The following is a 13,316-nucleotide window of genomic DNA, read 5'->3' as shown; positions in this document are numbered from 1 at the left end:
TCTTCGTGGGTTTGGGTGAGGTTAAATCCCCTTCCGGGCCCGGCGTGGGTTGGGACGTCTGCGACGCGTGCATACGACGTTATTATCATCATATCATCTTGGTTCTTGGGATGACTAAGCCGAAGTCTGTGCCGTTATTTTTTTTTTTTTAAAGAATGACTAAGCAAAAGCCTGTGCTTTTTTTTTTTCAGAAAAAAAAAAAAAAAAGAGGATTAGAAGCTTTATCCAGTGAAGCTTGGCTGGCAAATCTGTACTCATGCGTGCGTTTCTCTATCAAGCATTACTGAATTTTTTGTTTCAGACGAGGAGTTACCGTCATCGCTCCCACCACAGCTTGTATCCCCACATCAACGGCAAAAAAAACTTCTGTCGGGGAAAAAATTAAAAAGGCCTTTATTAGCCGCTCCAATATTTTTAGGCCGGAGGAGTTCCTTCTGTTGGTACCACCATTGTAACACCAATCCCATCATTACCTGTTACCAAACAACCCCATAAATAACAAGCAAACATGGCCATCAGAATATAGCAAGAATTTCGTACTCCATCCTCCAATCGCAGTAAGTTTCCACCTCTACAACCTCCCTGCTATTTCTTTAATCTCATTCGACGGTTATCCGTTCACCCCCGGTAACCCGGAGCCACGCAAGGAGGGAAAGAAAGCCAAGAAGGGCACCGTCTTTGTTCTTCGGCGAGAGGGAACGAGGAAAGAAGGGAAGAGGAGAGGAGAAGGAGCGAGAGGGACGAGGTCTCGATCTCTCTCGCTCTCTCTCTCTATCTCTCTCTCTTGGAGAAATGGAGTTGGATAGTATCGAGTGCGTGTCGTCGTTGGAGGAGATGGACGAGGAGAAGGCGGCCCTGCTCCATCACCACCTATCCTCGAAGCCCCATTCCGGTGGGGTCAAGGCGAGGATCTCTGCGGCCGCAACTAGCGTCCACGAGCTTCTTGAGTGCCCCGTCTGCACCAATTGCATGTACCCTCCGATCCACCAGGTAGGTTGATGAGTTTCGTCTTTTGGATTGTGGAGTGGTTCCGAATTCTGAGTGCTTCGGTTTTTCTTGATTACTGGGCTGAATGCAAGAATTTGATGATCCAAACTTGCGATCTTTTTTCGGTAATTCTCATGGGGATGGCGAAATTGAGGGGCAAGGGCGGGATCTTTTGGGTGTTTTAGGGGATTTGGATTATGGGTCCCCATTTTTTGCGTGAATTTTGGGTTAAATTTGATAATACAAATGGTTGAATTTGATGTTCTTAACGGATTCGAGAATCAAGATGGTGGAATGATTGGGCGACATCTGACTTATATCTGATTTTCTTTCTTTTTTCGATTGTTTGATTTTTAAGGGGATTTTGTCCTTTTTTATCTGTTAGGTTATGCTTATTTGAAAAATCTATTCTTGATTTTCTTGGATCAAATGGGGCATGATACGAAATATGTTAGTCTATTAAAGGCTTTGGTTCATCTCGTACATGGTTTCCCTTTTTGTTTTGGTACTAGGAGACCATGGGATTCTAACTCTTGAATGACCATGGGATTCTGTTCTTGTTTCGGTTTTTATCGCTGCTGTGCAATGTATCTTTTAAAACTTGGGGCATAATGCAACAATTCTGTTTCTAAGTAAATCAATAATCCAATTGCTGAGTCCCTTTGTTTGTTCGGCTCTTGTTCTTTACAAATTATAGGTCATGATGGTTCTGGCTTCGTGTTTATCCGAGAAAATGTGCTGCAAGGAAGTTCTTGATTCAAATGAATTGATATGCTAGGCTTTTTTTTAATTGGACAGGAAGATGCTTATCATTTTCACTTTCTAAAATGTTTTTACGGAAGGAGTTGATACACATTATATTTGACATCTTTTATTGATGGTTAGTTGAGACATATGGACAAGTGCATTCTAAATTTTGGGGTCAAACATTTCTTTTTCTTTTAAACGGTGTATTGGTTGGAAGTGGTTGTTCTACCATACCAAGATATGGAATACATTTTTATCTGGGTCTTAGGATTTTTTGTCAGTTTGTTATTTAGGCAATGTATATGAATTTGAGGAGCTTATTGAGTTCTTTTTCATGGTTAACTGCAGTTAACAGTCTATGCCTTCTTCCGTTCTTGGTCATTGCATCCCCCCCAACCTTTTCTTTTTTGCAAATATATTACTTTTCTGTCTGCATTGAGATAATTTTTCTTATCTGAAGCAATTTTATTTGAAAGATACCGAGTTGTTTAAACAACATGAAATCATGTCTTGGAATTGGGAGCCTCACATATTTGTGTTGTTTGAGATAGATATCCATAGTCACTGGTGGTTCAAAAGTCTGTATAATTTATGGCTGTCTTTCCGGCTGCCATGGGTCTTCTTCAGCAACTATCTGAATCTACCTGTTTGGTAAAGTGAAATTTCACGCGAACATTTAATACAGCATAATATATGGTTCAAAAAAATTGATTTCTTCCAATCAGCATCAATTGCATGATATCAATTAGAGGAGTTTGAGTCATCATATAATCATTTTATCAAGAAAAAGATATTTTCTACATACTTTTGACTTAACATTATATAATTTGCTTGTGTATTTTAACTTGTGTTTTAGACGGTTAAAAAATAAGACTGGCATCGAGTTATTTCTTCATACATAATTGATCTTGAAAGGCCTAATTGTGCATTTTGGCTTGGAGCTGTTCTTTTTTTCTAAAAAAGGAAATAGGATGGATATGCTAATGAAGAAATAAATAGTATCTACCTATAATCTTTGTTTTGTTTTCTAGAGTACCTAAGGAACCTTGATTATCACTAGATTCTAAGAGTTCAAAGTCCTTGAAATAAAATTAAAAAATTACCTATAAAAGAGAAAAGGCACTTGATATTCCTTCAAAGATCTCTCAGTAGGGCCAAAGAACAACAAAAGTAATTCAAGTAGCGGAGTGAAATAATCATCGTACAAACTTCTTTGCGAAGTTCAACCATTTTTAACTTATTTTTCCCTGTAAAGTTGCCTCTATATATCTGCCAGATTTTCATTCACATTAAACATGGGAGTATCAAATCCACTTGGTTTTTGATTCCATACTTCTCTCTAAGTTCTAACCAAATAACTGAGTTGTTAAGATGCATCTAAAGTTGGTGGTAGCCTCCTAGATCGTCCTCGCTGCTGGAAAGGAAAAGGCAGGGGCAATTTTCATCAACTATATTGGATTACATGCATATTTTGTCCTCTTCCCTCTCTTAAAGAATCATTGAAGGCCCTATACCTTAACATTGACATTTAGGGAATGCTTGGATCATTTAATGGTGGAATGTTTTCAGCCTGTCCTGAATATAAGAGCAATTTTTTGTGAATATGAGGAGGAATGGCAAAATCCATATAAAAGAAAAAATTCCCTTAGCACTCTCCTAAGCCCATGTCATTTCTTTCACGATCATGAAGGCCATGTCAAAGCTTCAACATGATGGTTAATTTTTTAGGATTATAACATTGGCAGTTTCCTTCTTATCAGATGGCCTAGGTACACTTCATCATATCCTCTTCTGACTCTTAAAAAGCATGTATGATTGCAATTTTAAAGAGTGACTTCCAAGGGAGAAGGACCACTCCCAATATCCCTCTAACTTATTCCCCTTTATCATATTAGATCCGACCTATAAAGGCATGTAGTTGTCTAACAAGCCCCACAAAAGGAAATCAAAAACCTTGCCGGTTGGGCAGCTCTCTAATTCAGCCCTTCCTCTATAAAGGCTTTTCCCACCTTTGTGGAGTGGCTTGGCATCCTTCCACAAGTCAGCAAACTTCTAAAGCCATCCCTTAAGTCGGCGAAATTTTGAAGCCACTCAACTGGTGTAACCTTGAGTCTTTTCTCAGTTCTCATGCAGCCTACCTTTCCTGCAAAGAAAAAGATTATGTGCATTCTTATTGTCAATCTTCTATTTGCTCCAAAGAATGCCACTTGTTTAGGATTGTACAGGCTGTAAGCTGAAGTACCCTATTTCTATTTTTTTCTAGCCTTGCCCTCCCCACCCCTCCCCCAAACCCAAACCCCAATAGAAGGAAAAAAATAGGTATCAACTAACGCTTAGAGCTGTGCTTGCTGTGGTTCTATACTGATTGATGCTTTGGTACATATTAATGGTGCTAGTTTATGAGAGGAGCAGGGCAGTTGAACACCATTCTGGTCATCATTAGTGAATCTGCTTCTTCTATATAATGGTTATCCTGGCATTAGAAGTGTTGTTCTTAACTGATGACTGTGGAGCTTCCTATTTTGTCAAAACATGCATACTATGCTTTTATATGTGTTTCTTATCTTTCTTGTTCCAAATGTATAGCTTCTTCCCTGGATTTTATGCATGCTTTGTCGAGATTACTCAGAGATTGTTTGTTATTGACTATAATGGTTGATTGCTTTGAACTGAACCATATTTTTTTCTTACCCTATGTAGCAAAACCTTGCTGGAAGTTACACTGTTTTCCTTTTGATTTATTTTTTCTGTTCTTTTTCTTGGCCAACATAGCTCTACAAATCTTGGTTGACAAATCATTGAAACGTTGAAGTTATTGAAATACAAACTGGTGTGTTACCATCCAAAAAGATGATTTTCCACCCTTTGTGATTCTTTTTAGTCATGCCTTTGGGTAAATTATTGGGTCCAAACTGAAACTTGAGCAAGCAAACAGAAAATCCTATAACTGGGCAGTTTTGCTGTAAGCACTGGTTGTCTTGATTAACTGATCACACGGTTGACTGGTGTGTTACCATCCAAAAAGATGATTTTCCACCCTTTGTGATTCTCTTTAGTCATGCCTTTGGGTAAATTATTGGGTCCAAACTGAAACTTGAGCAAGCAAACAGAAAATCCTATAACTGGGCAGTTTTGCTGTAAGCACTGGTTGTCTTGATTAACTGATCACACGGTTGACTGCCATTATGTTTGATCAATTTTGCTGTTTTCTACATTCTCGAGTTTTCGTCTTAATTCTCAGAATAAATAATCACTGTGATTATCATAAGATGCACATCTTAGATTGTTTTATAGTATTAAAAATTTCCATTCACAGCTTACAAATATAAACCACTTTGTGCATTCTCAATGGATAATCCAGTTTATTTATATGAAATGGAGTTATCAGTCTGCTTGCCAAACTATTTAGGTTCTCTAGTTTTTACAATAAAAATTGCTCGTGTTTGCTGGACCCAGGGAAAAAACATCCAATTGCTTTGTTTGTTGTAATTGGTTTTCAGTTGCTGATAATATGCTATCATCTTGGATTCTTGATCATAAAAATCATTCTTACTGGCATTCATTTTTGAGAATAATATATTCATGGATGTATTGGTTAACTTCTTACAGATGCGATAGCCACATTCTGAGTGGATGCTATGTTGTTCTTACAGATGTGTTATGGTGTATGGTGAATAAAATGTCTAAGCACTCATGAACTAATGCATAAAACATAACTTTCAGTTAGCATCAAATTGTCTGTTTAGTCTGTTTGTTTTAACCTCTTGTTGTGTAATCTAATTGGTGCAATTTTGATCTCGTATAATGTCTGCTCTTAGACAGCTTTAAAATTGTGCTTTATTACCTGTGATGATGGTCAAAGGGTTTTCATTGTTGGCAAATAGATTAAATATTTGATAAGTATGTGACAATCATGTATAAATGAAGAAACCAAAGCAACTTGCAATGCATATTGTCATAGGTGAATTTATTTTGGATTCCAAAACATCTCAGTTATCATGTAACTCGAAATGTGAAAGTAACTATAACTCCTGAAATTTCTGCATCTTTTAGTATTTCATTTCTCACAGTGACTTCTTCTCATGAGTAATGAATAACTGGCTTTTGCAGTGCCACAACGGGCATACACTGTGTTCAGAATGTAAAATAAGGGTACACAACCGCTGCCCTACTTGTAGACAGGAGCTTGGAGACATCAGGTGTTTAGCATTGGAGAAGGTGGCAGAATCACTTCAGCTTCCGTGCAAGTATAGCTCGCTAGGTTGTCCAGAAATCTATCCATATTACAGCAAACTCAAGCATGAAGCTCAGTGCGACTTCAGACCATACAACTGCCCATATGCAGGTTCTGAGTGCCCTGTGGTAGGAGACATTCCTTTCTTGGTTACACATTTAAGGGATGACCATAAAGTAGACATGCACAGTGGATGTACGTTCAACCATCGGTATGTGAAGTCCAATCCACGAGAGGTTGAAAATGCTACCTGGATGCTGACTGTAAGTATGCTTGTATTCATGTATTTCCAACTGGAATATGCATTTCTTCTTGCATTTGCTTCTTATTTATTATGAATTCTCAGCAATCACTTAATTGTGTGGTGCAATGCACCTACGCATTGCAACGACCCCACCCCCCCAACCCTCTCTCCTCCTCTCAACAGTCTATTTTTTCCCTCGAAAAAAATGCACCCATGCATCAGAACAAGTTAGCCTGGTTAGCAAGTTTCTTCCACCTTCCACAAAACAGTTAAAAGTGAAAAGTCCATGAACGTGTGGAAACATTTCAAATTGCAAGATCAATCATGTTGGTGGTCTTTTTTTCTTTTTTTTTTTCTTTTAAATAAGGTATCTATTAGTGAAATTCACTCAAAATATCAACTAGTGAATTTTCTGTTTATAATAAAGAAAGTAAGGAACGGGTCTAATGATATAACATTGAGAAGTAAGATGGCAACAAAACAGAGTCATCTGCAACACTGCTTGCTCCAATTCAGCACTGAACTTCGCTTTTGATTTTGTCCAGGTCTTCAACTGTTTTGGGCAGTACTTCTGCTTACACTTTGAGGCATTCCAGCTGGGGATGGCCCCAGTATACATGGCATTTCTGCGCTTCATGGGTGATGAGAATGAAGCAAGAAATTTCAGCTATAGTCTTGAGGTTGGGGCCAATGGCAGAAAGCTAATATGGGAAGGCACCCCCCGAAGCATCCGTGACAGCCACCGCAAAGTGCGGGACAGTCATGATGGCCTCATAATCCAGAGAAATATGGCACTCTTCTTCTCTGGGGGAGATAGGAAAGAGCTGAAGCTGCGGATTACGGGTCGCATATGGAAGGAGCAACAAAACCCTGATTCTGGAGTGTGCATACCCAATCTCTGTAGCTGAAACAAGTCCATCTGTAAAATTTGCATCTCTCGAATCCACCTTTTGTGTCAGTGTTATCTTCGTTACTTGTTGGTAACATTGTTTTCCATTTTATGTTTAAATTAAGGATAGAGGGAGAGATGTTGTGAATTCTCTAATAACAAGATTTAAGTTGTGAATTGTCTAAAAAGCATTGATCTGTCAGTCACCAGATAAGAATATATGCTGTATCATTTAGATCATAGATATCGTAGAGCTGACAAGAGCTCATTCCCTTGTGTTGGACTAGACACTAGTACTGCATGAAGATGCACTTTTGGTATAAAGAGAGAAAAGTAAAAATACTGTTTCAGGAGGAGATTAAAGTATGTTCCGCACCTCTAAACACCTTTTCTGAGTGTGATGCTCCCGGCTGTGTTGCTGGAAACAACACTCAAAAGTCAGTACTCACTCTATTTAAAACAGAATTGGACAAATCTACAATTTCTGGGCAGTTTTCAGAGGAGGGTCGGAGATATGGCATTCTCATGGAAGGAGGCTAATTGTAATCTGGGATATCTATATAGATTTTAACGTTCTATATCAAACTCTTCACATTAAGTCCTCTTTCTTCTTCCATGTCTGCCTAAATATTTTGATGGCCTGCCTATACTTTTCTGCTCCAGCTATCTCCTACATTTCCCAGGTCCTGCCTGCATGCTTGGACGAGCATCCCCTTTCTTTTCGACCATCAACATTGGCGGCCGATATAAGTTTCTCCAGTCCTGTCACTTTGCCTTTGGCTCCATTTTCCTAGCTTTCTTCTTCCCCCCTCTTATTTTGTGTTCCCTCCTGACAAGCATGTTCCCTTTACCATGAATTTGTCATGCACCTCTCTGGTCAAACATCTTGATGTGGATTAACACAACCCACAGAAATCTTGCTTCATTGGCTGCAATCTTTCGATGGACCGATTGAAAGTACATTCCTTTCGGGCAACTCCCCTCATCCAGTTGGACTGCACTCTCTATCGGGTTATTCAAGGGTCTTTCGAGCGTGCATGGATCAGGCATGAGCTTTCTTTTGGTTTACTGGTCATTGGATCGTTGTTTGTGAGCTCTTCAGGATGTCCAGGGATGTCCTGTAGTTAATGCTTTTTAAGTTTATGTTTGTGTAGGGGCTCAAGTGGCTCACCTATGTTGAGTAATTTGTCACATTGTACTACCACTGCAGTACAAATAATACCACCTCACTGATCAGAAAAAAAGGGGGTCTTGCTCTTCTTAATCCTACCCAAAACTTCTTGCAGAGTCTCTCCACTCCTGCTAATTTAGCTTTGGGTGTACAGCTCCCTACCGCAACTGGCTTCTCTCCCTTGCTGGAACCGTCCTGGTCACCAGTACAAGCACCACCCTGGGCTCCATGCAAATCATAAAAATCATCGTATACAAGAACAAAAATACAAGTCATATAGATCAAACCGAAAAAAGGATGAGGAGAAGGAACCTCTTAATTAAGACCGCGAGTGTGGTAATCGCCCCCCCAAAGAAAAGAAAAAGAGAAAAAAAATCCTATTCCTAGACAATGGATGATAAATGCTCAGGCTCTAGATGCCACTCAACAATATCCTCACTGCTTCATAGAGAATTAGAATGTTCCAAATCTTTATCAGGAAAAATAGATTATAGGGACACAGGCTTCAGGCCTTTCAATTTATCACATGTGATGTAACAGGCAGTTTTGGTCTGTTCTAAGGTCAGCTTTGAAAACATGTATGATTGAATTATCCAGTATTGACACAGAAAAATAATAGGCCGAAATAGCAGAAAGGCTAATCTTTCAGTTTGAATCAATTAATCTTCTAGAAATTACCTTGATCTCAACAAAGATCTTCAGCAAGGATTGCATTTTCCCTCTCCATTTTAGCCGCTACAATTCTTAGAATATTTGCCAACGGGAGAGATATGAGGTTTCGTGAAGGGCTTTATGGTGAAAATATGTATTGCCAAAGCTATAGACCCCAGACATCATCAATTCCTATTCTAGATAAATATACACTGCTTTTCTCAAGATAAAATTAAAACCACAAAATCTGCAACAAGAAGATAGCTGGGGTCACAAAGATATGGATCACTAACATCAACTCTTCTCAAGGAAAGCTTCAATTACAAGGAATCATTATTGGTTCATCAAATACCGAAATAATTCAGCCAGCTGCAATAAGTATGAAGTTTCCCAACAATGTATTGTAATAGGTATGAAGTTTCCCAACAATGTATTGAAATGCTTACTACTGAAAACACCTTCAACATGACGTCTCCAATAAATACTTCAGGGAGTGTACTCAAAATGCAGCATGCTTGAAACACAAACTTGAAAGTGCCAAAAATTATCTCATAATAAGCAACTATTCGGCATACAAAATCTGACGTGTGAAAAATCATACACAATCACAAAATATCACAGATTACATTCTTAATATGATATATGAGCAGAAAATTAGACAAAAAAGAAGTATCATCATCAGGAGACAACAGTGGCTAATCTTTAGTCAGCTCTTTTGCCACTTTTTAGTAAGAGAACAGTTAAATTGCCTCAAATTATCATGATACGTATCCAACTGCATAAGAATAAAGAATTTTATATAAATTAAAGAATCCAGATTTCTTACAAAGCTCAAGCTCTCTGCAGAAACTTTAGGTCTTAACTTTGTTCCCGAGTGACTTTTTTCTTCTTTTTGATCAGCACTGATTCTATCAACAATTAAGATGTTGAAAAAGCATTCCAACATTCATGCAAATCACAGAAAATCAATATTTAACCCAAGAAAAAGGAGGTAGGGACAACGCATCAGCTCAGAACACCCAATCTCTTTGCCTGAAGCCTACTTACTAAGAAACAGAGCACAAAAAGAAAAAAACGTGCACACAACAAGACATGCAGAGATGTACATAAAATACTAACAAAAGAAACTGGTAACAGAACCAGCATATAAAGAAAAAGGCAGTGGTGCACAAATAATGATAACCTTGAAATACACCAAGATGTCCATTAATGTCAGATTTCAGGATCTCCAGATTACAATGGATGGAACACATACTGAGCCAAAACTTTCATTTCCAACAATGACTAATATCTATGCTTATAAAACCTTACTCACATTTTTTAATGATGACCCTTATAAAAATACCTAAATGATTAGCTAGCTACATTTCCTGCAACAGTTCAGTATCACCGCAACAGATCAAATCCAGCACAGAGAAGAGCTGTCCTTGCCAAGATATTAAAATGGATACCATCAAACAAGCTCAGATTCATGAAGCTGATACCTGTTGAGCAGCATCTCCAGCTCCTTCCTTTGTTTCTTCAGTCGAGCTACTGTTATCATCCTCTTCTTTCAGCACCTGCGCATCAGGAACATTCACACTGTTAGTTTCTGCATCTCCAGCTTTCTTTTCTTCAACCGATCCACTGCCATTTCTTTCTCCCTTCAGCAATCCACCATCAGAAGCACCGACAGCAGCAGGTGTGGACTCTTCCTTTCCCACTTCTTTTCTCCGTCCCAAAACAGCCTCGATAGCTGCAGCACTGGCTCTGGCAGCAGCTGCCTCCTTTGCAGCAGCCTCGGCCTTCTTCCGTTCCTCTTCTTCCTTAGCAAGAGCCTCAGCTCTCGCCTTCTCTTCTGCCGCTCGAGCCAATGCCTCGGCTTTCTCCCTTTCTACATCCTCATACAATTTTCCCAAGTCATCCTCTCTCCCTTCTTTCCTTAAAGCCCCCTCCACAAGCTCCTTCATTTCTTCACTGAAAGTCACCCCTTCATCCAACAGAATTTCCCTAACCACCTTAAGGCCATCATCCAACCTCTCAGCCTCCACAAATGCCTTCAGCAGCATCTCATAACTGGTGATGTTCGGCTTCGTCTCCTTCTCCTTCATCTGGTCATAGAAACTCCTTGCCTCATCAAGCCTTCCTACATTCACCAACCCTCCTATAACCTTATTGTATGCATTCGTATTTGGCCTCAGCCCCAATTCCACCATCTTGTTGAAGTAACCCGTGGCATCATCCACCCTATCCACTCCAAAACACGCTTCCGCCAACAGAACATATGTGTACTCATCCGGATTGATCCCACGCTCTCCCATCTCCCTGTACAGCTCCTCAGCCTCCGCGACCAATCCATTCTTCCCGAGTTGATCGATCAGATTGTTATAAGACAGCGTGTCCGGGCTGCATTTCTTCTCGCCCATCCTCTTGAACACAGCGATCGCCGCATCAAACCTTCCGGCGAGACAATACGCATCCACCATCACATTGAAGGTCCCCAAGTTCACGGCGATCCTCCGAGGTGGGTTGTGCTCATTCATCATCCTGTCAAACAAACCGATCGCCTCCTCCAGCTTCCCGTTCCTTCCCAGGGCATCCAGCACCGAATTGTAGCTGACGGCCCCAAACCTGACATTGGAACCATCGCCAAGAACTTCGTTGTAGATATCCATCGCCTCCTTCTCCATGCCTTTCTTGAAGTAACCCTTCATGAGATTCCCGTAGACAGCCCCATCAAGAATTGGACCGCCACCGAGCTTCTCCTTTAGCTCCTCGAAGAGGGAGAGGACGCGGTCGGGGTCGTCGCTCTTGACGAAGCCGGACATGAGGAAGTTGTAGACAACGGGGTCGGGAGCGCAGAAGCCCTTGGCGGTCATGTCGTCCTTGAGCTCGAGGGCCTGGTCGAGCTTGGCGTTGTCGACGAGGCCCTTGACGAGGATGCGGTAGGTGGTGGGGGAAGGGTTAAAGGGGGCGTCTTTGAGGATGAGGCGGTAGTGCTCGAGGGCGGTGTCGGTCTTGCGGCAGTCGCAGTAGGCCTGGAGGAGGAGGTTGTGGGTGATGACGGTGGGGGCGACGGAGGCCTGGGTGATGAAGCGATGGAGAGAGAGGAGGTCGGCGTAGCGGGACTGGCGGAGGAGGGCGGCGAGGACGGCATTGCAGGTGAAGATGGTGGGGCGGCAGTTGGAGTAGATCGAGTGGCGGACGAGGAGGGAGGCCTCGTCGAGGTCGTTCTCGCGGATGAGGGTCAGGATGCGGTTGTGGAGGTTGAGGCGGTTGCCGGCGAGGGCGGAGACGGGCTCCGGGAGCTTGGGGGCGTTGGGGTTGGTTGCGGTTTTGGGACCCGGCGGGGGACGGCGGGGGGCGGGGGAGGGGGGCTGCTGCCGGAGGGAGGAGAGCGGGGGCTCGATGCGAAGGCGGCGCTTCCGGCGGCGGCGCTCGGCGGCGGCCTCCTCGGGGGTGGCGAAGGAGAGGAAGCGGAGGCGGAAGGGGGCGGCGGCAGGGAAGGGATGCAGGTAGGGTTTCAGGGATTTGAGGTGGGAGAAAAGGGGCTTGGAGAGGGCCATTTTCTTGGGGTTTTGCGTTGGCGACCGCCGCCTAGCGAGAGGAGAGGAGAGGATATTGTGATTTGAGGGGTTCGGGGTAAGGAGAGGGTATTTTGGTAGTTTGATTGCAACATGGAAGGCAAAGATAGATGGTGGCATACCCGGTGATGCATTGCCCAACTCCGGATGTTGAATGGAGTGTCACTCGTGTTGTTATTTATTTAAGTGGATTTTATGTAAGAAATCATCTAATCATCGATTTTGCAACGAAATGCTGTTATTTATTATAAAATAATAGATATCTAGAATTTCTTGGACAATATCACTTTTGGACCAAAGTACAAACATACATATCAGATATCAATAGCGTTAAGAGGACATTTGCAAATATATATCATTCATCTCGTGCTTGCATTTAAAGATAAAATTATTTAAAAATTTTTAAATTGATATTAAAAAATTATAAAATAAATTTATATAAAAATATGAAGATAAAAAAAAAAAAAAAAAAAAAAGGAGACAGTGGGCGGGAGCATTGACTTTTTTGCATCGGAGGTAAGAGAAAGCAAGGCAAATGAATCAAGTAATATAATAAAATAATTATTATTATGATAGTTACTGCGAGCATCCTGGATCAGTACTATATTACAATACGTATCAAATTCTTAGATCATTAATACGATCACTGACTGCCGTATGATGAGCTGAGGAGTCCATCTCCATACTGAACTGAGATGTCTCCGAAGTCTGATCAGTGTATGAGCTACTCAACCGATTTATCTCTTCAATGTACACGACAGCTGTCTATCTCGAATAAAATAAAATTTTACGCAATCATCTCCCTTGATCTCGCGGGAGTGATTAAAAGC

General features: G+C 41.1%; 2 protein-coding genes across 2 annotated transcripts; one reads left to right on the top strand and one right to left on the bottom strand.

The window, feature by feature from the left end:
• Positions 1–565: 565 nt before the first annotated feature.
• Positions 566–7,289, top strand: LOC105042734 (E3 ubiquitin-protein ligase SINAT5). The gene is made up of 3 exons (XM_010920036.4): positions 566–990; positions 5,845–6,231; positions 6,758–7,289. The coding sequence occupies exons 1-3, from the start codon at positions 793–795 to the stop codon at positions 7,118–7,120; spliced, it is 948 nt and encodes a 315-aa protein (XP_010918338.1). The 5' UTR covers positions 566–792; the 3' UTR covers positions 7,121–7,289.
• A 2,781-nt stretch (positions 7,290–10,070) lies between these two features.
• LOC105042725 (pentatricopeptide repeat-containing protein At3g49240, mitochondrial) lies at positions 10,071–12,621 on the bottom strand. The gene has a single exon (XM_010920026.3). The coding sequence runs from the start codon at positions 12,604–12,606 to the stop codon at positions 10,393–10,395; it is 2,214 nt and encodes a 737-aa protein (XP_010918328.3). The 5' UTR covers positions 12,607–12,621; the 3' UTR covers positions 10,071–10,392.
• Between the last annotated feature and the right edge of the window lie 695 nt (positions 12,622–13,316).

Source organism: Elaeis guineensis, chromosome 2 (genome assembly GCF_000442705.2).
Source record: "Elaeis guineensis isolate ETL-2024a chromosome 2, EG11, whole genome shotgun sequence".
Taxonomy (NCBI): domain Eukaryota; kingdom Viridiplantae; phylum Streptophyta; class Magnoliopsida; order Arecales; family Arecaceae; genus Elaeis; species Elaeis guineensis.
The sequence above is the reverse complement of the archived record's forward strand: the minus strand, read 5'-3'. Positions and strand labels throughout refer to the sequence as shown.